At 41.1% G+C, this 24,586-nt stretch overlaps 1 protein-coding gene across 5 annotated transcripts in view; it reads left to right on the top strand.

Annotated features, from left to right (window-relative positions):
* Positions 1 to 259: 259 nt before the first annotated feature.
* The window catches only part of LOC110983383 (pleckstrin homology domain-containing family A member 2-like), a 29,455-nt gene continuing 5,128 nt past the window's right edge, over positions 260 to 24,586 (top strand). For 2 of the 5 annotated variants that reach the window (XR_002598711.2, XM_022242606.2), the window contains exons 1-13: positions 260 to 622; positions 3,280 to 3,514; positions 3,966 to 4,022; positions 5,180 to 5,225; positions 12,632 to 12,729; positions 13,580 to 13,735; positions 15,868 to 15,957; positions 19,528 to 19,692; positions 20,774 to 20,842; positions 21,297 to 21,361; positions 21,632 to 21,695; positions 21,820 to 21,906; positions 23,151 to 23,231. Coding sequence is in view for 4 of the 5 variants with exons in the window: in XM_022242606.2 (XP_022098298.1) it covers positions 3,374 to 3,514; positions 3,966 to 4,022; positions 5,180 to 5,225; positions 12,632 to 12,729; positions 13,580 to 13,735; positions 15,868 to 15,957; positions 19,528 to 19,692; positions 20,774 to 20,842; positions 21,297 to 21,361; positions 21,632 to 21,695; positions 21,820 to 21,906; positions 23,151 to 23,195 (1,083 nt within the window). In the remaining variant the exon portion in view is untranslated. The remainder of the gene's footprint in view (positions 623 to 3,279; positions 3,515 to 3,965; positions 4,023 to 5,179; positions 5,226 to 12,631; positions 12,730 to 13,579; positions 13,736 to 15,867; positions 15,958 to 19,527; positions 19,693 to 20,773; positions 20,843 to 21,296; positions 21,362 to 21,631; positions 21,696 to 21,819; positions 21,907 to 23,150; positions 23,232 to 24,586) is intronic. The other 3 variants (XM_022242607.2, XM_022242604.2, XM_022242605.2) reach the window with 3 other exon arrangements.

A 24,586-nucleotide genomic window follows, 5' to 3' on the forward strand; every position in this document is an offset into this window, starting at 1 on the left:
AGGTGGAACTTGGGCCAAAATGTCCTGTGAAAGCTAGCCTACTGTACCGAAATTTTGGAAAACTTATTGAGGAAATACTGAGTTTCATACTGGAGCACGAGAAGAGGTTTTCCTTGAAATATGAATATTTCTGTGGAGGGCAATCGGTATTTGATCGACGTAACCTTTATTTGGGAGGCGGGGAACCATACATGTGCAAAAAAATCGTGATCAATCTCGCTGTTCTTTAAACGTTGAGGGCGCTATGACCACTTTACAAGCTACTCACACTTGTACTTGGCCTTAGTGAGTAGGCCGACTTTGTGTGAGTTGAGGTGTTGGCTTGTCATCAGAGCTGTTTGATGTGCATTCCTTCTTAGTCGGGGTGATTTTTCAGAAGTAATAAAGTTTTCAGACGATCCAGCCAAAGGAGGAGTATTCCATCGGTCGCAGCGATCACTCCTAAGGGGCTTGTATTCGGAAATGACGCGTTTTATATAGACCGAATTGTCGCTGTGTGGTTGAGCTGGCCCAAGTCCAGGTCACTGATACTTCACTTCCTGGTTGTACTGTGGAAGGATAGCACCGTATTTTATGCGAATAACAACCGCCATTTTTTCTCAGGTCGACCATACAGGAAAGTGTAAGTGACAACACTTCTCTCTTATAATTGAATAAGAGTTTTTTGTGTCTTGGTTCGACTTTTGGAGTGTTTGATTTCATATTTGTTGGCAGAGTTTTTAGTGTTACAGTCTTTGTTGATCGTTGATCACATTTCATTTTTGGTTCAGTTGTCACGGACATGGTTGTGATAATACTAGTGTGGTAGACATGGGCCATGTGTTACATGGGGATTATGTACATTTGAGGACCCCCCACTTTTTGGTCATTTTAATCTTGCGAAAGTGGTCAGTCCCCCCCCAAAAAACCAAAGGCAATGCTTTCTTTATTGCACTAACCCTATGGAATCTCGAATTGTAAATTGTGAGAAAAGTGTGACCTTACTGAGCAACCAGCCATTCAAAGTTTACTTCACCATGTTCATCATGTGCCACGTGTTTAAACACAGTTTCTCCTCGTAATTTTCCTCAAACCTCAAAACCCCACCCTCGTTTCACAACATCAACCCTACAGCTAAGCTATTAATCATGATGTCATAGTCATCTACTTACATGTACATACATGTACATGCCGGTAGCTGAATCAAAAAGTTTAAAATGTTGGGTTCCCCTTCTATTTTAGGAATGGGGTCCCCAAACATACAATCCCCAGTACATGTACATACATTTATATGCCTTAAAGTGGCGCATACCCTAAATGGGCTATTTTGATTTTTTAGCTCTTGTCCCATGCTAGAGCAATATTTTACTTTGGAAATTTCACGATAAATTTCAATAAGCTCTCAACATTCCTGTTCGTACACTGTAAATCCTGAGTTTACGTAACAGAGTTCTAATGAAATTCAATTATGGCCTGATATACCGTGTACTGTGGACTCTTCTAAACTTTGCCCCAGAATAAGAAAATAATTTTCTTTCAAACTTGTAGTTGGGTGTGTGAGTGAAGGTAATAATGGCCTATCATAATTGAGCAAGTTTCTAGAAATACTTGTATGCTGATGTTGGATTTTCTGAGATTCATTCAAGTGTTCCACAATAGAGAACATTCAACAGCATCAATTTGTTCTCAATTTCTAGATACTACCATTTTGGAATTTCAGATTTAATTTCATAATTATGAAATTGTTCACCAAGGTTCAACGGTTTATGTATTACGGAAGTAAGAGTGACACTATCATATTGAAATTAATCAACAAAAGAGGTTTGGCAATGCTGCATGCCTGAGGAAAGTTGAGGTCTGCCACACTAGGGTACTTCACTGGTCATGTTTTTATGAATTCTGTCAGGTATGAGCCACAGAAACCTGACAAAGGTTTCAAAGTTTTCTTTAGAGTTTTGGTTACTGCATATAGACCACTTTCATTTTGCTTACAATTTGTATGGGCAACCAAACTGTGCAGAAATATTACCTCTTGGTTGGTTTTCAATTTCACCTCCAATTTATTCAAACTGGACATTTGACCCTTTAATTTTAAATAGGGTTGTATTTTCATTAAGTGTTTAGTAGTGTGTGTATTTTTATCTGGTGTTCCGATAGCTTGGTGGGATTTTTGACACTTGGTGAGTTATTCTTTTACTTTTGCACTGACGGCCAACCATAGTTTTAGTAGCCACTTGCAGGTAAAACACGACGGTGACGTCAAAAGAGCTAAACCAACACGTATTCCATAATTGGGCCAGCCCAACTCTAGCGCTGTAGTTGGGGCTGTCTGATGCTTCAGGTTGATTCATAATATAGGGGGCTTACATGTAACAGGTGTGGAGGCGTTACTAGACTTGAATCAAGACGGACTTACATTGCTCTTTTCAGTCAGCCATCCCTCAAGCCTTTACACACCACACAGTTGTTGCGCTCGGCCGGCCCGGCAGCTCGCATAACCCTTACAGGATGCCCTCATTTGAAAGCCTTTATTGTATAACGTGTATTGAACGTCACCAGTCAGTAAGTCTGACTTGACGGATAAGACAATTGGACTATCGTCGGTGATATGTAGTTATTCATAATTGCATATGAACGACTTGATCTTGCATAATGAATATGGAATTTCCACCTATCAAATCAGTCAGACTTATAGACTCATTCATTATAATGCAGGTATGAACAACATAAAAACAAGTCCAGCAATGTGATTGGCTCCTACCACTTTTGATAGATAAGCTGATTCGCTGTGTACAAACGGTTGGCACATTCGTCAAGTCAGGATTTCTGAACTGAACTCCTCGTAATAAGTGGACTCAAGAGGGCACGAAGCAAGTAACGACGCACGGTCTCGACATGTATCCAAAGCACAAACGAAGACGTCACAGAGATCCCGACTTGGGCCAAGGCTAACAGGCTAAAGCGTTATAGGCTTAGGTCATTATCATATGAGCCAAGGAACTTAAAGGGTATCCATCCTACTCAGAGGCACTAATGACCATGGCCATGAATGAGCAGTAGGAAGAAGCCAGTGGCAAATCTGCCCTCATGATTTGACACAGAAAGCAACTGGTATTTAGAGAGTCCAACATTTGCGGCTGTCATGTGCTGTACAGCATCCAGATGTTGAAACAGCGTGCAGACTTTGGAAAGATACCATTCCAGTCTTTTGGTACAGTCAAGATTTTTAGTTCAGTTTTCGTTTTTTTTTATTGCTCATGTACAAACTTGTTAAGTTTAATTTTTTATTATCTTCCACAGGTTTTTTTTTTCCTTTTTTTCTTTTTTATTTGGGAACACCTTTGGTGTTTTTTTTGGGTCCATCGGCGAGTTCTGGTAGGAAGACCTTACCGCTATGCCCTACATGGATAGACAGGGGCGGACCTGCGGGTTCATGGACCTGGAGGATCCCGAGCAGAACGGTCGCTTCTTTCGCCGCTATTTCCTGATTGACCAGGAGAAAGGCCAGTTGCTGTGGTACATGGATAATCCCTCTGTGAGTCTAAGCCCTACATGTAGGTATTGTTGCCAACGGCTACACAGCCGTGCACCTAGCCGTGCTGCTGGCAAAAAAAAACCAAGTCGTAGCCAGAAGATTGCTTGAATTGGACGTGGCCTTTGTTTGAATTGGTTTGTGAAGCCCACACCCCTTGGTGCTAGTCATATTCCGTGGCGCATACTGCCTGAGATGGCGCAGAATGCAGTGAGCCAGGTAGTGCATTATCACTCCTGTAAGACCAGCCTCCTGACAGTTGACCAATTGGAATGGCTGAACTGACATAGGTACTTCTGAATGAATAATAAATGATGAATGTATTTGATGGGTGGGAATACAGGTTACTTCTGGGGTTTGATTAGTGGGTTCCATTACGGTGTTTGTTAGTTACTAGAATTGCATAAGTTTCCTTCATTTTAAGCTCTGCTTTGTTGCGTCTTATTCACCACAGAATCTTCCAGATGGAACAAGTCACGTTGATGCTATACAGTTGTCACAGATTTCCAATGTAAGTGCTGTTTCTCTGTCTGTGTATGTATGTGCTAACCTCAGCATTTTACAATAATCCAGCCGAAAATCATGAAATGCTCGAAAACCAAAGGAATGTCCACACTCGTTACGTAATGTGCCAATAAGTAGATGCGGGCAGGCCTTCCCGGGGTTAAGGGGACAGTTTCCTTTGTTAGGAAATTCTGGACCACTTTTCAGGGACACAAATTTGTCCCCATAGCATTCTCGGTCCGCGCAAAATAGGTGGAAAGACCAGTGCACGACCCCTTAACTACATGTAGAGTGCAAGTATGTGATTCATCAAAGTAAGGCGTAGGGTAATCAAATCATTCAGTGGATTGACGTTTCCTCAATGATAAAATAGTGAAAGCGTTTGTGGTTGTGGTAAGGTTTTGCTTTCAATATGGGGGGGGGTTGGTGGGTGGAGAGGGGAAAATGATAACATTAAAAGTAAAACCGTCTTTGGATTACGAGTATCATGAGTAATGCATCTTGTTTCTGTAAAAAGGGGAAGATTTAAGGGCTGCGGTTATAAAGTTTGCAGGCTCTTTTGCAAAGTCATTCGCTCGTTGTGGAATAGGGAAAATTCTACCTTTGAAGTGAAAGTATTGAGCTACATGTAGTTTGATTTTATCATTTTCCACCTGTTGAAGAGTGTCAGTCGTGGATAAACAATGTGTTGCATGTCCACGTGCATCCAAAGTTAGGAAGTTGCCACCAGAAAGAAAAGTTCTCGGTTCGAGACAAAGCAAATTCCCAAAACCTCGGACTGGGCCATATGTGATATATTTACGCTGCCACTTACGTATGAGCTGCATTTTGTTCTTTCTGAAAGCTTTGGAAATCTTGTATCGTAAAAAGATGCCAATACCATTTCCCCTGTGGTCTTGAGCACATTTACTTAATGTCTTTAAGTCTGAAGGAAAAATTGTCCTATTTTGAGTTACACAAATCAGTTGGATCACCAATATTGCCTGTGTCTCTCAAGTTAGACTATTTAGATATGGTAATAGCTTGTTTGCAATGTTTTCTCATCACCAACATTCACTCCAGCAAGCCAGGTTTCTTGTAATGTATTCTTGTCTTTGCTCTTCCCCCATATTTTTACTGCTTTTTGGGGGGAAAGATGCTTGTAAATGTTTTCTTTCATTTCAGGCAAGAGATGCTACCAAGCAAAGGCCAAAAGTACCGTTTTGTTTTGGTGAGTTAAATTCAATCTTGATTCAACACTAATTCGTGTATTTCGCACATGCCACTGCTACCATTTAACTTTAGCCACTCACTCGCCCAGCATGACTCCCCCCCCCGTCCCTCCAATCTAAAATTTTCTTGTGGGAGGAAAATACAATTTCTTTCGTCGACTTAAAAATCAGTTATCAGTATAAAAATGATCAAGACGTGATAAAGTTGTTTGTACATAGAGTCACGGCCCCAAAAAGGGAAGTAGTGTAGTTTGGTTTCCGTGTGCCTGTGTCGATTTCTTTGACTGGCAGTAGGGCCTTAGTCTACAAGACTGACCACTGAGTGCTGACCACCTGACCGCTGTCAGCATGCATTACCTACAGTAATCCCGAGGAATCTCATCTCAACTGCTTTAGAGGAAGGATATCGGCAATGGGGGGGGGGAGGAGAGGAGGGTGAACTGACGTAAAACTGGCTGGCTCAGTTGGCAGAATGTCCATGTCACATGACATTCAGACTGTTGTGGAATCCAGTCTCCTCTCATGAAAACTCTCAGACTTGTGCCGGCACGCGGCTTTTGTCACGTGCCTCAAATCGTAGACTTGGAGGTCAGCGGCCCATTTCTCGTTGAGCCTGAAGTACACACATTGCACTCTAGAAAGTGTGGAGTCAAATATTGCTTACTGTAAAGTAGATGAATCCTTCCTCTTGTTTCTCTTTTGATTTATTTTAAGGCCACAAATGCCCAGTAGTTACGGTTGTGATTTTGCAATCTAGCATTGAGGCATTAATGTTGTGTCAACATTGGCCATTTTCAGAAGTCATTTCCAAACTGTTTATGCTGCTTGTGGTCATGTCACTGCTTTTATGCCTCATACATATTTATGTTCTCTTTTAACAATAGAAACATGCCTCATAATGTTCTATTTTAAAAGTAGAAACATGCTCGTGTATATTAATGTTCTCTTTTCAGAGTAGAAACATGCATCATACATCCAGTATTCATGTTTTTTAATTGTAGAAACATGCTTCGTACATTTTCATGTTGTCTTTTAATAGTAAAAACATTATTCATACATATTCATGTTGTCTTAATAGTAAAAACATGATTCATACATATTCATGTTATCTTTTAATAGTAAAACCATGATTCATACAGTACATATTCATGTTGTCTTTAAATAGTAGAAGCATGCCTCATACAAATTTGTGAAATGGTCTGCTCACCTCTTCGGCAGCAAACCCATAGACAGACAGCTCTAAAATCTTGAGTCAATGCAACCGGCCCTCGTAGAAACGTGCGTCATACATATTCATGAGCAATCTGAAAATGAATGAGTATTCGACTAAATTGGCTCTTAACACCCTTTGCTTCTTCATCCTGTGCCAAAGTGAGCCTGGAGAACTGGGAAATACGGTTTCCCTGTCTTCGGCCGAGACATTGTGAGGAAAGGGTTAGTTTGAAAACTGCAGGATACACAGGTACATGTAGACATTCCTGCCAGGCAGCTGCCGCTTGTCTTAAGCCTGTCAGACCTTGGATTGGTATCCAAGGTGAATTGAACAAGGATTATGATGACTGCAGTACAAATGGACAGAAGTACATCTCAATCAGGGATCTCCTTGTTTCTTAGTTCTCAACCACAGTGGTATTGTACTTTCAACTTTAGGTACACTTGTCTGTGGAAAAAAGAATGGCATCAAACGGAGATGGATATGATGTTTAACCACTTTGGACCGGGGCATTTTTCAACGTTGAGGATGCTGGGCCGGCCTGACTATCATTTTTTCCGTTTTCAAAATCCTTCAACAATTCATCATTCCATTTAACAGTCGTTTATAGCCGCACGGAGTAATCTTCAGGCACTACTCTAAGTTGACAGCTGACCTTCATTGACGCCCGAATATTTCAGCTAGGCCTGCAGCCTTGTAAACAGAGCCCAGATTGTGCGGTGTTATACAGCTGTCTTTTGTTCACGAACCTGGCTCAGTGCACTGCTGACCTCTTTTCAATTGGGGCCAGATTAGCATGCAGCGGTGCTGTGTGGCTCATCACTGTGGTGGTGGAGAGCTTTTGTCCCCGGTGGTAATCCGCTTGCTCTAAATAACGCTGGATTATCACCACTTTTGAGAGTGAAAAATGCCGGTCATGCCCAGCAGCCTGGTCTTTTGTTCGGAGTACGGTCTTTTGTTACAGGGCCCTGTTTCCTTTGTCCGAGTTCGGAGACCCCGGCCACACATATAAACCATACGGCTCCGATCCCGGAGTCCCCGGCTGGTAGTGGTTAATAATTTTCCAAGATGATTGGCAGACAGTCTTTCTTGTTTGTATCCCAGTGGCCTCCTAAATGTCACCAATATATTTGATAAAATACGCGAATTGAAATCAAGAAATTAAGAAAAGGCAAAGAAGAATGGTAATGAAAATAAAAAATAATAATATTCATTTCTAAATATGAAAGTAAACACAAAAGTGAACTGTGTAGCCTTGTGGTTAGAAATGTACATTCTCTTGGTGATGCAGTGTGTGTTTTAATCTTAACCGCCAAGCATATTGTTTGGCTTACAGTACTTAGTACTATTAGCCTGAGCCTGAAGGACCTAGCGCTACAGATTACTATGTCTGGCCAGGTTACTTCCATTGTTACTCGTACAGAGAACAAAAGTCACTCATTCGTAGTGCCACAGCACTGTATGGTACATTGTCTTTTCTATTGTATTTTATGGCTTCAGAGAACAATAAGGTCATGACCTCTTACAAGCGGCAGCACTGATTACTACATTTAACTACAAGTAGTGATTTGTAGTATTATGTAGGGTTAGGCTTAAACTTTATTTCGACCTCTCCCTCTCTGCCAGTTACATTTTCACAATGCAGCAACTAAGAGTCCACAGCAAGTACAAGACTTTATCGCAATTCTTGAGCAGTATTTTAAAAAGATCCCCTTTCCAATATTTTCCCCTCCTGTTTTGATGCCGAGTTGAAGTACATGCATCATTGCACTTTGTTTTTGCTTTGATTTTCCCAGTCTGACAGTTGTAGGAAATGAACATTACCAATGGCGCGCATGCGATTTGATGAGTTAAGGAGTATCTGTCCATTTTAAGGAAGTTGAGTTTTTGGGTGGGAAGGGGATAAGCAGGGTCATTGAGCAGAGTTTATGGAAGCTTTCCAGGATACTCCATTGTCCAAGTGTGAGTCTTTTTTTCTCCCAGAAGTGTGGGGTTCTCTCATTTAAGATGTAAAGAATAATGCCAGAAGTCAGAAATACGCAAAAACATTCAGAAAATCACTCAATTTCTTGAGTCTTTTTCAAGCAGTATAAATTTATATTTTGTATACATGGACATTCAGCCAGTGTTACAAAACCAGCCAAATGTAGCTCTCTCTCTGTCTAAACTTTGAAAGGCTGAAAAAATATCAATCCTGTTTTGTGCCACGGGAATGTCATGTTTGCAGAAAATATAACGTACTTTGTTGATAAGGTCGCTTTAGTGTGAATTGTATTACATACTGCTTGCATGTACATGGATATATAACATTTGTGACAGCTTTAATCGTGCCGAGATTTACCACTTTAACAAAGTCAAACATTGATATTTTCTGTGTTAATGCATGCTAACCAGACTTCAAAGTAATACCTTAGGCATTTCAATTACGGCACATTTGTGCATGACTTGTGTGTAAACTGTCCGCAATGCATGCATACAGGCAGAAGTCATCAAATTCAGATTGAATGTGTAAAGTATACACGTTCTTGGTCATGCATGTTCACAGTTGTGCATTGGCACATTCTCTACCAGGAAATGCGCCCACCAAGTCATGTGTTATGTGTACGGTACATCCCGGATAGATGGACTGTCACGGCGCTGTTCATCTTGTTTAGCCAGTCCCCAGCTGGCGTTGGCCAACCAGGAAATACCCAATTGAACCACTGCGTAGAATCAACTCATCTGTCAAAGAGTTTGTGGCTTTCCCAAAATAACTCTGTCCCTTTGCTGCACTCGTCTCTCTCCCTCCCTCCCTTCCCTCTCCCCCCTCCCCCCCATCGATGACACGACACATTCCTGCTATTTTCTTGTGGCGTAGTTAAGGGAAATTGAAATAGGAATACACCCAGAGGAAGAAAAAACATTGCAGTGTGCTTTCAGGCCAATTCTAAGTTCATATCTGCAAACAAATTTCCTTTTCTATCCGAAGACCCAAATAGAAAAACTGCGTCGTCAGCTGTAGATTTTTGTCACAAGTGTTCTGCTAGAACACTTCTTTTCAAGTACCTGTAACCTGTTTGCAACCGTAGACCTGTGTTTCTTCAGACTTCAGACTTCAGTTTTGTAAACTGAAGTTTCAGCATGACACCCCGCAAACATAAACAGGTACAGGATTCAGAAAAAAAAAGAGAAATTGGGAGTTGTTTTTGGAAGTGATTGGCTGCTGTAAAGTTTGGAAAGAAAAAAATTCACTCTCTGTGTGAAGAGCCTTCAATGATTCACACTTCTAAGTATGGGGGGAAGGTCATGTTGACTGCCAATTTTTATTTCTAGTTTAAGGGGTTTCCCCTCGGGAAGCACAGTTCTTTTTAATTTGCCCAACTCCCGAGCTGTTTCCGATCTATTTTTGTTTGCCTTCTGCGATGCAGCTGCGCCTGACGTTGGACAGAAGTTCGTTGTGGTTTAACCAATGAGGAAACTTGGGAATTTCCCTATTAAGCGATCTTTTCTTTCCTGGGTGAATGTATTTGTTGGCCAGTTGAACTGGCCAGTGTAGTTGGATTATCTTTGAGCTGCAAACCTGTGGCTTTGTGGTCATTCTAAATGATTTATGGATGACAGACCAGGGTGAAGGATAAATAGAGCAGGTAAAAAATGGACCAAGGCAATGAAGGAATGTGGAAGTTGTCTTAGTTATAGAGGGGCTGTGACAGGGTTGTTGGGTTTTTTTTAATTGTAAAAATCAAAAACATTAGATTTTTTTCATTTTTATGAAAATACAAGACAAGTTGGCTCCAATGTCCATTCAAAAGCAAGCAAATAAGCTGCATGTGTAATAGTTTTCTTTTATTTATTTGTTTTGTGACAAAATTAAACAAATTTGGATTTAAATTAAGAAATTTAAATCAAGTAATTTGATTAAATTCACAAACCGCCATGTCTTAGCCTTGGTGACATGCATGCAGTATAACACCTACCGGCCCATGAACGCTCAGAGACGACACTTCCTCCAGAGACAAGTACAAGTACATGCACATTATACCAAGGATAAAGTGCATACCAGGTTTTAAACCGAACCCTAAGTTTTGACAAAATTAGAGTTCACAAGAATTTGTTAATGGGGTACTTATATATGCATCAAACGATTACTGAGGGAGAAACATGCCATGAACATCATGTATGCATTTATTTTGCATGCTACCTGTGTAGATACAATATTCTGGTACTGTACCTTCCTCTGTGTGCAGAAAGCAGTCTCATTTTGTTTGTGATCCAGTTCCACAGAGCAATGACTTTAGGCTTGATTCAAATCAGTTTATTACGGGCATGAATTTAGTGGTTTTAGCTGTAACACTATAATGACTAACATTTATAATCTCAGAAAAATACATACACTTGTAGAGATTTTAAAAGGTTCATGTACACAGATACTTCACCATGTTAAACCACTGAGGAAGGACACTGAGGGAGTTTGAACTGCCAAGGCTATGATATCTGGCCAATTACCGCTTTCTGGCATGTCTAGTACGTCCATAGCCTGAGCGCAGCGAATGCTTGCTACGGACCACCTGTTTCTTAACCATAAGCCCCGTTTGTACCCTATGATCATTGCCGCAATTTTTCGCTGGTAATCTGCATCCTTAAAATGTTGTGTACTGCAGTATAGGAAGTTGAATATTTATGCCATCGATGGTGCTTGGTAAGATGAAAATAATTTTAAATCTAATGCTTGCACAGTTGTTTGCATTAGGCTGTGTGCCGTTAGTGTTCATGTGCAGTCATTGCCCTTATGAAACGCTTTCTTGTGGAGTTATTTTGGGAATGAATAGCCAAGCTGTTTATAAGATACTGTGCTTTAGTTGAATCATTTTTATCACGGCATTGATACTAAAAGGTATTTCATGAGATCTCTTGAGCACTCGTTGTGATGAAATAGTGCATTTTGTTTATTATGAACTTAACTGTCCAATGGTGGTCAACATGTTATTGGCCAGTCTTAGCCGAATTTGTACAAAGACTTCGAAAACTGATGTTTTGGAGAGACAAAATAATATTACAAACATTGCATGGATAATGGAACAGCGTCTCAAAGAAAAAAGTTTATTCATGATGGCAAAACTAATGTTTTTTTGTTTTTCGCTCTCTATTTCCTGGTCACGGTGACAAATTGTAGTTAATTGCAAACAAAACACACAAAATATTGCTAGGATATTTCTGGTCCCACTTGTACAGCTATTAAAGCTGCAGGCAGTAATCAGGCATTTTTGGAATGCTTACTATTGTTTGTCTGACCAGGCGGCAATGCTCATCGAGCACTATGAAGTGCCAGAGTTCTAACTCCTTCTGTGTCCTTCCTCTACGGTTGAACTCCAAAGTGGGCAATTTAAATGAAGTAAAATTAAATCATGATTATAAATCCTTCACACCAAATACACTTACTGAATCCAAAATGACGATTTAAATCAAAACAAGTGGGCAGAACATAGAAATCTTGCCAACCCAGATTTTGTGTAACACAGGTGCATTCATACTTCTTTGATACTAGGAACTGGAAGGCTCACAGAGACGAGATTTGCTGTTTAAACTGTGCAAAACCTACAAACATTTCCAATCAGTAAAAAAATTCAAAAACTGAAACATTTTTGCCTTTTTACCCAAAAATCTAAATAGGTTGATTTAAATCAGAGATTTTTTCAAAAAATCATTTGATTTAAATCATGATTTAAATCGGTGATTTAAATCAGACAACCCTGGTCTGTGATGATGACAGCAACCAGCTAAATGTAACCCAAAGGTGTTGCGTAGTTTGGATCAAACTTGTTTTTCTTTGTTGGAGGGGGGTAAGAATGAAATAATACAAATATTAGTGACCTCCACATTTACAAATGTTTGAAAACAACAGTTTCTTGCTTATCAAGCTCTTTTTTTCTGGTTTACATCTAATTAAAGGAAAAGGATTGTTAGTTTTGATGAAAAGGGCCTGGGGGAAGTTCTCAGACTGGCAGGTGAAAATGTTGTTATATTTCTTCAAAATAAAAAGCAGCCACGTTTTCTAATCATTAAATGTAACTCATATTTTACACAGAGTTTGAAACCTGTAAATGGTGATCTGCCACTGTGGGTTATCACCGTGAAGGATTATTTCTCTATGAAAGCAGATTCATTAGTTTCAATTTCTTTTATCCTTTTTTTATTTCCCCTTTGTGACATTAGTGGTAAGCGTACCATCGCGGAGCTATTACTTCCGAGCAGACAATCAGCAAGATATGGAGGAATGGGTTCTAAGTCTAAACAAGGCTTGCCGGGTCACGGTGAGAAAGTCCTTCCAGACAATTAAATTGATTGATTACCCGATCAGGGTCCCCCACGGTCACGGAAAATCCTGGAAAAAAATGCTGGAAGCATAAGTTGTCCTGGAAAGTCACGGGGAAAGCATGGGAAAATTGAGGGGAAAAATGGTGTCCTGGAATTCTCATGTCGGAGGAAAGTCATGGGAAAGTCACGGAAATCAAGATTGCACAAAGTTTATTTTTGACATGATAACGGAAGAGTGATCAATTCACAGGCTGTCCTCGTCAGTGTAGACATGTAGCGGTGGCTATGGCAGCCTCCCAGGTTATACCAAACAGTTTTTCTCTTCAATGTGTTGTTAAATTTCGTGGAAATTGCCATATTTCAAAACCAATGTGTGACACATCACAACAAAAAGAGCATAAAGTCACACTCCTGCTTCCATTAAACGACCGGCTGTGCGGAACTATTTAATGACATTCTGTGATGGTTCAGAGTAAATGTTCAAAGAGATGTAGGAATTTCCCTGCAGTAACAGTGAACAATTTTTTTTTATTTTGGCAAGATTGCTTTCCTGTTTGCCTTCGTGGTATCCACGATAACAACCACTTTTGTTTAAAGGTTGCTCTTTTTTGGGGGGGGATGGGTATTTTGGGAAAAAAGAATAAAACTCTACATAAGGACCAACTTGTAAACATGGCAATACATACATTTTGTGCATATTTATAGTAATTCTTGTGTAGCACTGGCATTTTAAATCACATTTTACTGTATGTTACCCTGGATGGACTCCTCCCAACGTGTCATAGATGTAAGCAATTTGAGTGGTAATTTTTCCCTGTGGTCACACACGTGTCTCTCTCTCGGCAGGTGCCAGTTACAGACGCGTCCAAAGTGTCCACTCCTCTCAAGCTGGACATCGGCAAGGCCAACAGCCAGGCCAACTCGTCCCCGAAATCTCCAGTCCGGGGGATCAGTTACACAACGGAGATCGTAGGGGGAGTTGTTCATCGGAAGCCTGTTGAGGTGGGTCGTAAACTAACCGCAGAATCGCCTTGTCTTTTTTGTCTCACATTGATTCAGCCACTTCACTTCATGATGTACGAAATCGTTGCTGAAAGTTTCATTCAACAAGTCCAAATGGGACAGTAGGTCATCCGGTTGCATTGAGCAGTAACATGTTCATGGGTCTCCTGGAGTGGCTTGTCAGCCGACATTGCACGGAATACAAAGTTCAACAAGCCACTTTGACATGGCTGGCCAATAGAGTTCTTTGTCTTGGTACACGTGTCAATGGAAAATTAGTTGAACCACTCTGAGTGACTTTCCATCATGGTGGCTCCTCATTCCACATGTTTGAATGCATAGTCCAACAAGCCAGACAGAGAGGTTACCCAACACAGTGACTCACCCTCCCACACTTTTGAATACGTAATTCATCGAGCCTCCCTGAACGGCTTTTTGTAGCCGGTCACGTGGTTGAATCACCTTGTATGTGTTGATTGAATGTGCTCAACAGAGTTCCCTTAAATGGAAATTTTATGTCCCGCGGCGCTTGTACCTAGAAGTCAAGAAACGGGTGAGTGCCGCATGCATGTTGCACAGGAGCATGCATGCATGAACAGGCTAGAGAGAGAGTGCCTCTTTAAAAATGTGAAAATTGATATTTTATGGGGCGGAGTTTTGTTTTTCTCGGTGAAACTTTCACGGAATTCACTGTGAAAATTAAGGATGACTGAACACGATGCCCTAGTCAATGTAGTGGTGCTTTCGTCATTGAATTCTTAAAATGCCAAACCCCTTTCATCTTACAGTTAGTTCATTTACATACATTGTATAATTCATTTTGCTGCCTTTCTAGTCCATGTTCACGCACAGTAGACTGGGTGTCAGATTCGACACAGGGTTTCGATTATGCGGCAAAACGAGGAAGGAAATATCCTGCTGTCGAAAGAGTTCCGATTGTGAAAGCGTGCATGACCAAATAGGGACTGAAACAAAGAGCAAAACCCCATGACGGGGCCTCTAGTGACTGGAGTCTGGTCGCAATCAGGCCGATACTTCTGACGTCAATAGGGAGAGGAAACTACCATTTAGCTCTGCTCGGCGTCAGTCTGACCTCAATGTCTGTCACAGAACTACAAGTTATAAATGTATCGTATGTCAATACATGTACATGAGTGCGTTCCAGTAACAGTCAGTGCGATGAGTCATGAAAGATGAGACTTACAGATTGATCCCCACAATAAAATCTCTCAAAAACCGATCATTTTAAAAAATTGAAAAAGTCTGTCCTCCTTCCGTTCTTCAATTAAGCTTTTTTTTTGGAGGGAGGGGTTGGAGTATTTAAGCGTGTGCCAGTTTTCCTGAGGTCGTCGTCCGTGTGATTCCTCAGTAACAGTTCACCATAATACTCTCAAATAATGATCTCATAACCTGTATGCCATACCCTCTAATGTGGAAGTGCATTACGATTGCAGAATCTCTCTTTGTTACCATTCACAAATGGTAATGCATCCAGGCTTTGAAGGATTCGAATACCGTGTCAGCCAGACACCCATTTTACAGGTTAAAGTTGTTCACCAAAAATTTCTGTTGATTCAATATTTTCAAGATTCTCATCAAGTTGAAGACCAAAGAAGAAAAAAAGATCAGAAATCCATCGGGTGTGAAAATTTAACGGAGTAAACAAATCCTGGGTTTTCCACAGCCCAACTTAAGATTCTTGTCTGCGGGAAGAACCTCTTTAAGCCATGGACTTCAGGGAAAACATCCACGAACCTTAGAAAACCTCTACAGTGCTGAATCCTGGTCCAATTTCATGGTTCTGCAAACCACAAAATTCTGTGCTTGCGATCATTGTAGCTTGCGTTTAGCACTTGCACAGAAATCTTGCACTCAGTGTTAGGGCATAAAAATCCCTTAGTAGATACCAGATACAATACTGTTGTGCAGAACAGGGAATGCTCTACCACATTAATCACAGATTCTTTGCAGAACCCCTGAAATTGGGACCCTCCCGGCATGAATGCCCTGAGTAATCCAAATACACATTACTGACGGCAAGCCATCCGCCGCCATTTCTGTAAACAAGTGTTAAAATGCGAGCCATGTAACAGCAGTGTGCTCTTGTCACTGTGTTTGTCTGCAACCTGAAGAGCAGCGACAAGCGGGTAAGCCAACAGCCGCTGGGCCAGCAGCAGACCCTGCCGACCACTGTCCACCAGGCCCAGCTCAGCTTGACCCAGGTACCGGTCACTCTCCACCGCTGCCCGCCTCTGTGCCCATGTCCCATGCATTATCCTTTGTTTGTATACTAGTGCATCCGTAAAGGCAATCCTTACTTCTAGGACCTCTTTAGAATGTCTCAAGAACCCTCCCTTCAGCTTCTCAAAGTCTTCAGAAGTTCATGTTTCATCAGTTCAGTACCACAAGGTCCTTACGGCAGTCACGTGAGCTTCGGAAATACTCTCAGGGCCTTATTCCGAGCTTGGAAAAAATATTTAGTGGAAACAGAACACATTCACTGGCTATTTTATTTGTACATGAAGTTAGGGGGCTAATGTATTGAAATTTCCCCCAAATTTCTTGCCTGGTTTCATGTTCCAAGCAATATCTCTTCAGTAAGGACCTTATAGTTCTGACACAATGATTTGCTCTGTAAGTCTTTCTGAAAAAGTGATGAGAAAAGATGATTTTTGGGGGAATTCACGCACTGTAAGAAGTTAACAAAAACAAGTGATATAAACAAGCAGAGGTGTCCAAACAGTAACGATTGCTTCTGTCGGTGCTGCATGCGTTGCTATAGTGTCTCTGTCTGTGCGCCTTTTGTAACGAGTTAATCAGTGTGCAAATTTCTTTTGTTTGAATGATTCATAGTCCAGTTTGGCAAGCTGTTTATGTGCCCACCTGCATTGTTTGGCTTTCCTGTAGTCAACTTCACGCTCCAAAAAAAAAAAACGTTAGCTACTGCACACAATACATTTGTCAACCTTCAGCCTATTCTCATGGTGGCCTTGATGGGGCTTGTCAACGAAGCCTTGTTTCCCTTTTATGGCAAAAAGTCTGAAGTCATCTACAGTGTCACAATTCATAGTTGATGTTACGTCCAGAGATTTCAGTGGCTGTGCAGTTTCTTGTGGGGGGTTGTAAGTCATGACTTTCTGCTTACCATGTGGCTAGTTACAGATTTCAGAAATGTGTTGAATTTTTTCAGGAACTTTTTGGAAGCTAGTTAGAAATTCACGATTTTGTTAAAAAAGTACAATGATACACATTGTCATTGTAGAAAAGTGTTCTGTGAAATATAGGAACACCTGAAATATGCCTCCAGGATTAGTCATCGTACATTTTTTTGAAATTCCTATTCTGGTTGTGCAGGGAACTCACACTCCAAAGGCAGTCTGTCCAGTGTAAAACACGGTGGTGAATGTCATTTTTGTATAGGACACCAAGAGTTCTACTGAGTGCGCTGCAATTTTGGCAGTGCACAAGATGACGCAGCTTACGCCATTCAGAAAATTTTGCAGTTCAACCAAAAAACTGTTTTCTCTGGCAGAAAATTTTTGATTGGTGGGTGTGCTGAGAGGAGGAAAAAAAGAAGGAATTGTGGGCTGTAGGGAGAAGCATAATTTGAAGAAAAGCCTCCTTCTGAAATACATTGACAAGGATGCAGGCTCTGTGTTTACTGCTGAGTCATACTGTGGGCCGTACATTCCTTGGTAGTGCTGCAAGCGTGCTGTTACGGTTGAGCGTTTTCTTAGCAGTGTACAAACCAGTGAACCATGTCATTTGTGCCTGTGTTATGTGTACCTACTATAGGAACAGGGTTTGCAAACAGTAAAAGTCATTTTTTATTGTCGGCAGATTTTACAGGGTTTGAAATTTTTGCCCAAAATGTTGGTTTTGAGAGAAACAAGGGCTTGTGCTCGCCCACATGAGACTGAATTGTCAGTGAACATTTTCACTTCGTTCACAGAATCTCGGTCTTCAGCTTTTTTTGGTTTGGTAGCACGCGCTGTTAGCCCGTTATTAGCTGTGCTTGTTGCCAGACAGCCCTGAGCATTACTACACGCTGTGAGTGGTTTGAAGAGATTCCATATTAGGCCGTGTCCGAAAGTGTTGCGACTGAGGCTGAGGATAACGCATGAGCCTATGCAAGGCCCTAGCCGCAGCCAGTTGATTCGGACAAAGCCTTGCCTCTGTTGGATAAGTCGTGCATAGCATCGTTGAAGCATGCTTGGATATATGTGCACCCTTGCCCTGCACCATGTGCATTATGCAAATTATTAAGCATGTAGATTTATTCGCACCGAGTCACAAGTTTCCACCAATCGCATTATTATGGCCAATTCATTATTCAAAACAGACTTATCAAAGTATTTGAAAGAACCTCATTTGGTGTTCAGATTGGACTCATGTGAGAGCAGACCTATTTGTCTTAAAAAGCAAAAAAAAAAACTAAAACAGTTCAGTCAAGATTTTATGCCAGCTGTTGGATATGATAGGCATAAATCAACATTCAACTGACCTTTTTTTTTGGACGGGGGGAGAAAAATGCATTCGTTTCACTGCTCCATGAAGCAAACTATCCAATGAGCTACATGTCAGATTGGTTAGTTTGAACTGCTGTGTTAGACACAGTGCTGTTAGAATCTTTGAAATACACTGACATGTGCAAATAGTTCTGTAGAGCTTTGATGGCAACTTCTTGGCTCCAAAGGCAGTGCTCGGATAAGCTTGCATATTTGATGAAAATGTCACGGCAATGTTGTACTTTGGCCAGAGTTTTGCAATCTTGAGAGATTGGCTAGATTTTAGTCCACATTTGTTGAGTGAATAGAAGGCAGTGTTGGATCTTGTCTGTAATGGTGCACAGTCCAGTTTGATTCTTGTGGTCTTCTGTGCCAATTGAAGCATTCAGTAAGCCTTGCAGCGTTTCAAAGGCACGTGAGGACGGCATTAAGCCTAAAGAAAAATGGGGAACACTGGTTGACCACGAAAGCCAAGAATAAAAGGATGAGGAAAAGAGTTTGGAAATCAAAATTCCTCCTATTACGGAGATTGCTTCTTTAATTCCACTCAATCCACTTCAACATTAGTTTTATGCTTGATGGCAAAGATATTCAAAGACCAATTTTTCTGTTGTGTATTTCTTTTTAGTTTTCATCAGTGTTGCTGTTAAATTATTTGATGTTGAGGGCTTCCAAATTCACTCAAAAGTATGCATTTTGACACGGCTTTTCATCTTACATGTGAGACAGGTCTGCCAAATAATGGACCTTTCGCGTCTTGTGTTGTGCACCGATGAACATTTGCCGTTCGTGTTTGTGCCTCCAGTATCAAAAACGTATTCTGCTTTGTTTAGATGCTTGTAGTTGTATTCCTTCGTCCTTTGCTTCAACCCGAAAGAAGTAGAAATGTTGCATCAGTTACAGTACAAACTATGAGAGAATTGTAACAATGGCTGATCAGCCAGTCATGTGATCGGTATGAAATTGTATTTAACGTGGGAAATATCATGCAGTGGCATTGCCACATACCTACCCGTATGGCACATGTTAGGACATTCATTGTCACAACATCTGTGTTTAAACAAAGAAATCATCAATGTATTGTATTGTCCACAGCATTGCTGAAAATTTTAGACATTTCTGGTGGCAAAAAAAATTTGAAATGTGACCAAAAACACCTTTCCAAAGCTTAAGTCACAGATTGAATCCAAGATACTTTTTTCACACATGAATGAGATTACATTTTAGATAACCAGCAAGTGTCTAAGTTCTGTTTTCTTCTTCCCTGCCCCCCACAAACTTCAGACTGTGCACAGTGATACAGACAGCGAGGACGAGAGTGCCAGCCTGCGGGCCAGGTCCTGGCCGCGGTCTGTCTCCCCATCCGGTGGTAGCGAGAAGAGTCTATCCAGGATATTCCCCGGAAGGAACGTCATCAAGGCCGGCTGGTGCGTCAAACAGGGGGCACTGGTAAAAGGCTGTTTGTTTCTTTATTTGGTTGTTTGCTTTTTGTCTTTTAAAAATACATGAAGAGGTTTTTTTCAGAAACATTCTTTCAGTCATGATTGAGACTCGTTCCCCAACCGCATTGGATGAGTACAGTTACGGGCCAAAATATCATTGGCTGCCTTGAATTGTGGCCTCTCAATTCCTGCATTCTGATTGGCTGAGCTCACCAGTGAGTGTTTGTACATTTATGTAGGCACAGCACGTATTTCAATGTTGTCTTCAAATCCACCACAAGTTCCCCAGTCTTGAGCCGAGCTGCAAGCAATTGTAATGAATTCGGACCAAAGCCGCCCCTTTGTTGTGGTTCTACCCTGTTGCTGCCTTTCCACACTACAGCCTCTTAACCCAGGTTGAACTCAACCTTGGGCAAACCCATGACCGCCGTGGGTTCAAATTTGTTTTTTCAATCCCACTTTCAACCTGGTGTTGTTTCACACTTGTTTCATGCGAACCGAGCTTATAGGAGTCAGTTCAACCCGGAAATGAGCACAAAAAGTTTTCAACTCGGGTTGGAAGTTCTTTAACCCTGGTCTGGAGCAGGGTTGAGTTCAAACCGGGCTGAAATCAATCTCAGGGTTGATGCAGGGTTGGCGCGGGGTTGAAAACTTTCAAGTGTGAATCATCACCAGTGTTCAATCTGCGTCAACCCCCGAGATTTGTCTAGCGTGAAAAGGCCTGTACTTGTGACTGGTCATGCGTAAAGGCTGGTGACTGGACTCATGAAAGACTTTTGATGAACTGGACTAAAATACTGATGTATTCCCTCTGTCTGCAAGGCTATCAAATTAGTAAGCTGTGTGAATGCATTAGCATATTTACTAAACCCCAGCTTTTTGGTTGAATGGTGGCAGAGATTTGATAGCTTCACAAATGTGCACCATGCATATAACCAAAAATTCTATTCAGAAGCCTGAAATCAAATTGCTTTTATTTTTCTCAGAAGGATAATTTATTTGCTGCTGTAGACAGAAGAATATATACATGTACATTAACATCTACGTTGAAAAGCGGTTTATCAAGGTCTAATCCCTGGACTCCACAGAGGAAAAGTTGGAAGAGGAGGTTTTTCATTTTGGACGATGAAGGTCTAGCTTACTACAAATCCTCAACAGTAAGTATACCTACCTGACACTTGATGAGTTAAGATGGATCTGAACTTAGACCTTCTCACCAAAGAAGTGTTGAGACAGTAATAGCAAATCACCCGCAGTAGAAACAAGAAAAAGCTGCATGTAGTGCCTTATAACTTCAGTTTGCGAAACGATTTTTTTTTGTGGGCGAAGATAACTTTTTAATAAATCTAAAGGTAACACATATCAGTGAAATTATGCCTTGCTCATATGGCTGGTTTTACTTCCACTTGTAGCACCCACCCTTTCCCCTTTGGAATTCCTGGGCGATCTCCCCCCCCGCCCTTTGCTGGATAAGCTTGTGCCCACCATGCTGGTAGTGTAAGAGGAAGAACGCACAAGGACAGATTCATTCATTTGCCGAGCTTCAATGGCTGAGGAAAAATTTTTAAAAAGCACATGCATATTGATCGTCAGTTTATTCTCTGTACTTAGGACAAACTTCCGCTGAAGACGATATCGAAAAAAGACATCACTGTCTCCAGGATGTCAGATTCAGGGTGAGATATTAGTTGTTTTTTTTTTCTATCACTATTCCATCATATGAATGTCTTCTTGACAGATCTGCCAGTGAGGACAAAATGACGTAATATGAAAATTATCACGTCCAGAGATTGATTTGGAATCATGAAATTGCAGAGCTCAAAACCATTCACTCTGGTTCAGTTTCGTCAGCTTGCGTTAGAGAGAGTGTTACTGGTCTGTTGAAGAGGATGACTTTGCACAAAAGATTAATTCAACGTCTGCTGTGTTTGGGTCTTTTTCCACAGACAAGCACTTCAGAGAGACAACTTGTTTGAAATAGTCAGCCTGTCGAGGACGTTCTTCGTACAGGTAGGCCCGGCTGGATGAATTTATGTCGCATTTTCTGCCCATTCAATTGTACGCTTCAATTGCGCCCATGGAAGAGAATCACTTATTTTCATGCAAACATCCTCACATGTCTTTCCAAATTTAGGCCTACTCTCCTGATGACATGGCTGAATGGATAAACTCGATAAACGAAGTGAAAAACCCCAAACGTGCCAGTGCCCCCCAAGCAAGCGTAAGTAATTCCTATTGTCTATTCATATTCTAATTTCTCTCACTGTTTGTTATTTATTTATTTATTTTATTTAATATGTTGGTAAAATGTTAAATTCTTTGCTTATTCTGTTCCAAGTAATCAGTGACTTTACTTCATAGAATGACTTTGGAAAATAATGTAGCAAGATTGATCGATGTTGCAAGATTGTAGCAAAATTGATACAATGAAATTGGAAGCCGGAGTAAGAGAGATGACTCTCTGGTCAAAATTATTCCTTCTTCATATCATTGCTGCGTTAGCAAGGGAAAATCAAAAGACATGCTTCTTTCGGGTACATGAGGCTTTTTACAGCTAACTGCTCATTATGAATCAAACCTTTAGAAGGGGAGAATCCATTTAGGTACTGCCAAATACTTCGTTAACAAAGCATGACTAAAACCAAGTCCGTTTTGATGAGTTTGGTCCTGAATAATGACTCCTGTCTAATGCCTTGTCTGAATTTTGTGGCTACGGCTCCTGAGAACACAACTCTATGGGAAATGCATTCAGACCAGCCAGTGGCTCCCATAGCCACTGGTATTTCTGCCAGCCGATGCCAAGTAAATTCCGACGCGGCTGTGACACTGTGTTGAATGTGTATTCAAGCATGCGCTTTGCATGAATAGTCTCATACGTTTTAAGTCTAATGTGAATCTGTAAAAGTTATCAAAGACGAGCTTTGATTCAGAGTTCCTGAATCTGAGATGAGCTCCCGACATGGATTCTCAAATTTGGCTTTTGAATTTATCCAATCTTTCAGTGCCTTCAGTGGCTAGAAACTGTCATGAATTTTAGTGTCTACAAAGCTTGGAGATGACCTGCCTTTTGAACAAATGAAGAAGTTTGTGCTTTTTCCAATATCTGATCAGAAAGGTCACATACGTGTGTATATAGAGCTTTTAAAAGAAGACACCAGGGTGTGTATGGTGTTTTATGTTAGCTTTTGTTTGCTCCTAGGTCATTGACTTTTACAACAGTGCAGATGAGAAAAATGTGGTTTTTGCTGACACGTATTTTATTTGCTCATCTTGCGGGGTTTTTTAGGACGTTGAGACAAAAATCAAAGCAGTTTTGACATTCATGGACATAAATGATTGATTCTGGCTGTTCTTGTCACCATGCTTAGGCCAATCCAGTGTAGCCCTTTATGGATTCTTACGGTTGTCTAAAACAGAGAAGAAAGTTTGGCTTATTTTTAGATTTTTTTTTCACCATGACTGTAGCACACCTCATATTGTGAAGATGATGAGCCCGAAGATTATGTGTAACCTTCATGAACAGCCCTAGAAAGTGTTTAACTTCAAGTATGTAACCTCCGTCTGTGTAGCGCTTGTGTGGCATGGTAGTGGCTTGGCTGAAACCATTGCAAAGAAATTCAAAACTGCTCGGGTAAAAAAAAAAAATGCATGCCCCCACCCCCACCTCCCACCGGTGCATTTAGCTCCTCCCATGCATCTCTCTTGCCGTTCTCTTACAGGCTGGCTTTACAAATCTTCTGTTGATTAACACAGGTGGTGCATGGTCCTTTTTAGAGTTTTCATTTTGTGGGATTGGTGAGTCAAGTTTTCCTCGAGGTAAATTTGGGGGGGGTTCATTACCATTAGCACCCTGTTCCTATAATAAGGAAACAAAGTCCACTTTCTCAAACTAACTAAAATTTTGACCTCAAGGAACCATTACTCAATCCTGATAGGCCTAGTTTAGGTAAATTTTGGCAATATTTAAGCAAGAAAACTTCAAATTTCTGACACGAGTTTGGCAAAAGACAACCACTCAGTCGAATCTCACCATTTTGTTTTTTGTCCGGTTACCCAACTCAGGCTTTTTGGATTCATCAAAACAAATATCAATCCAGATCAAGGCACCAGACTACATTTGCTTTTTTGTCATTCAAAGCTACCTTCGGGGCGGTCATGTACGCTGCCGTGTTACCGGAACATTTCTCTTAAAAACCAAAAGCCCTGTTCTCTTTTCTTTCAGATATGTAAGAGGACATCACCAACAACTTGTTTAGATAAGTTACTTTGAAAAAGTAGAATAGGAAGAGGGTGCTAGAGATAATGAACCCCAAATTTGGTTGGGGTCTCACTTTGATTTGGGAGGATTAGAAATGCAATACAGCCACCGGGCTTGATTCGTGTTGAACCTCCAACAGAACCAGAGACTGCAATAGCAACCATTCACAATTTTATGTTGGAGAAGCTTCCCATCAACAGAATAACGATGGTCTTATCATGTCCCGATCACACATCTGGGGACCTCGGAGGCCACACAGTTTCACTTAAGCTTTCAGAGCACATTGGCTCTGATGCCTCGGATATGGAATCATCGGAGTGGATGACTTGTCACCAGGGATATCTGTGATGAGAACCTGGTAAAAGGGTTAATCCGTACTTTTTTTTTTCAGTCGCCTGTCAGTAATGGGTACATGTACTTACAAGCCCACATGTCCGCCAGTGCTGATGCTTGGGGGACTACATCATTAGAATCTGTGCCGACTGAGTCCATGACAGTTCCTTAACCATCACAGCACCCTGGCGAGTATTTCAGCCGCAAATGTCCAATCAAACACTTATGCTACATGTGTCTTTTCCCTCACCAGTCGTACCCATTTATACTTCTAAGTGGAGGGGTCATGTGACTTGCCCAAGATCAAGAC

This window comes from Acanthaster planci, linkage group LG13 (assembly GCF_054643075.1).
Source record: "Acanthaster planci isolate LZ-2023a linkage group LG13, COTS_SCS, whole genome shotgun sequence".
NCBI lineage: Eukaryota > Metazoa > Echinodermata > Asteroidea > Valvatida > Acanthasteridae > Acanthaster > Acanthaster planci.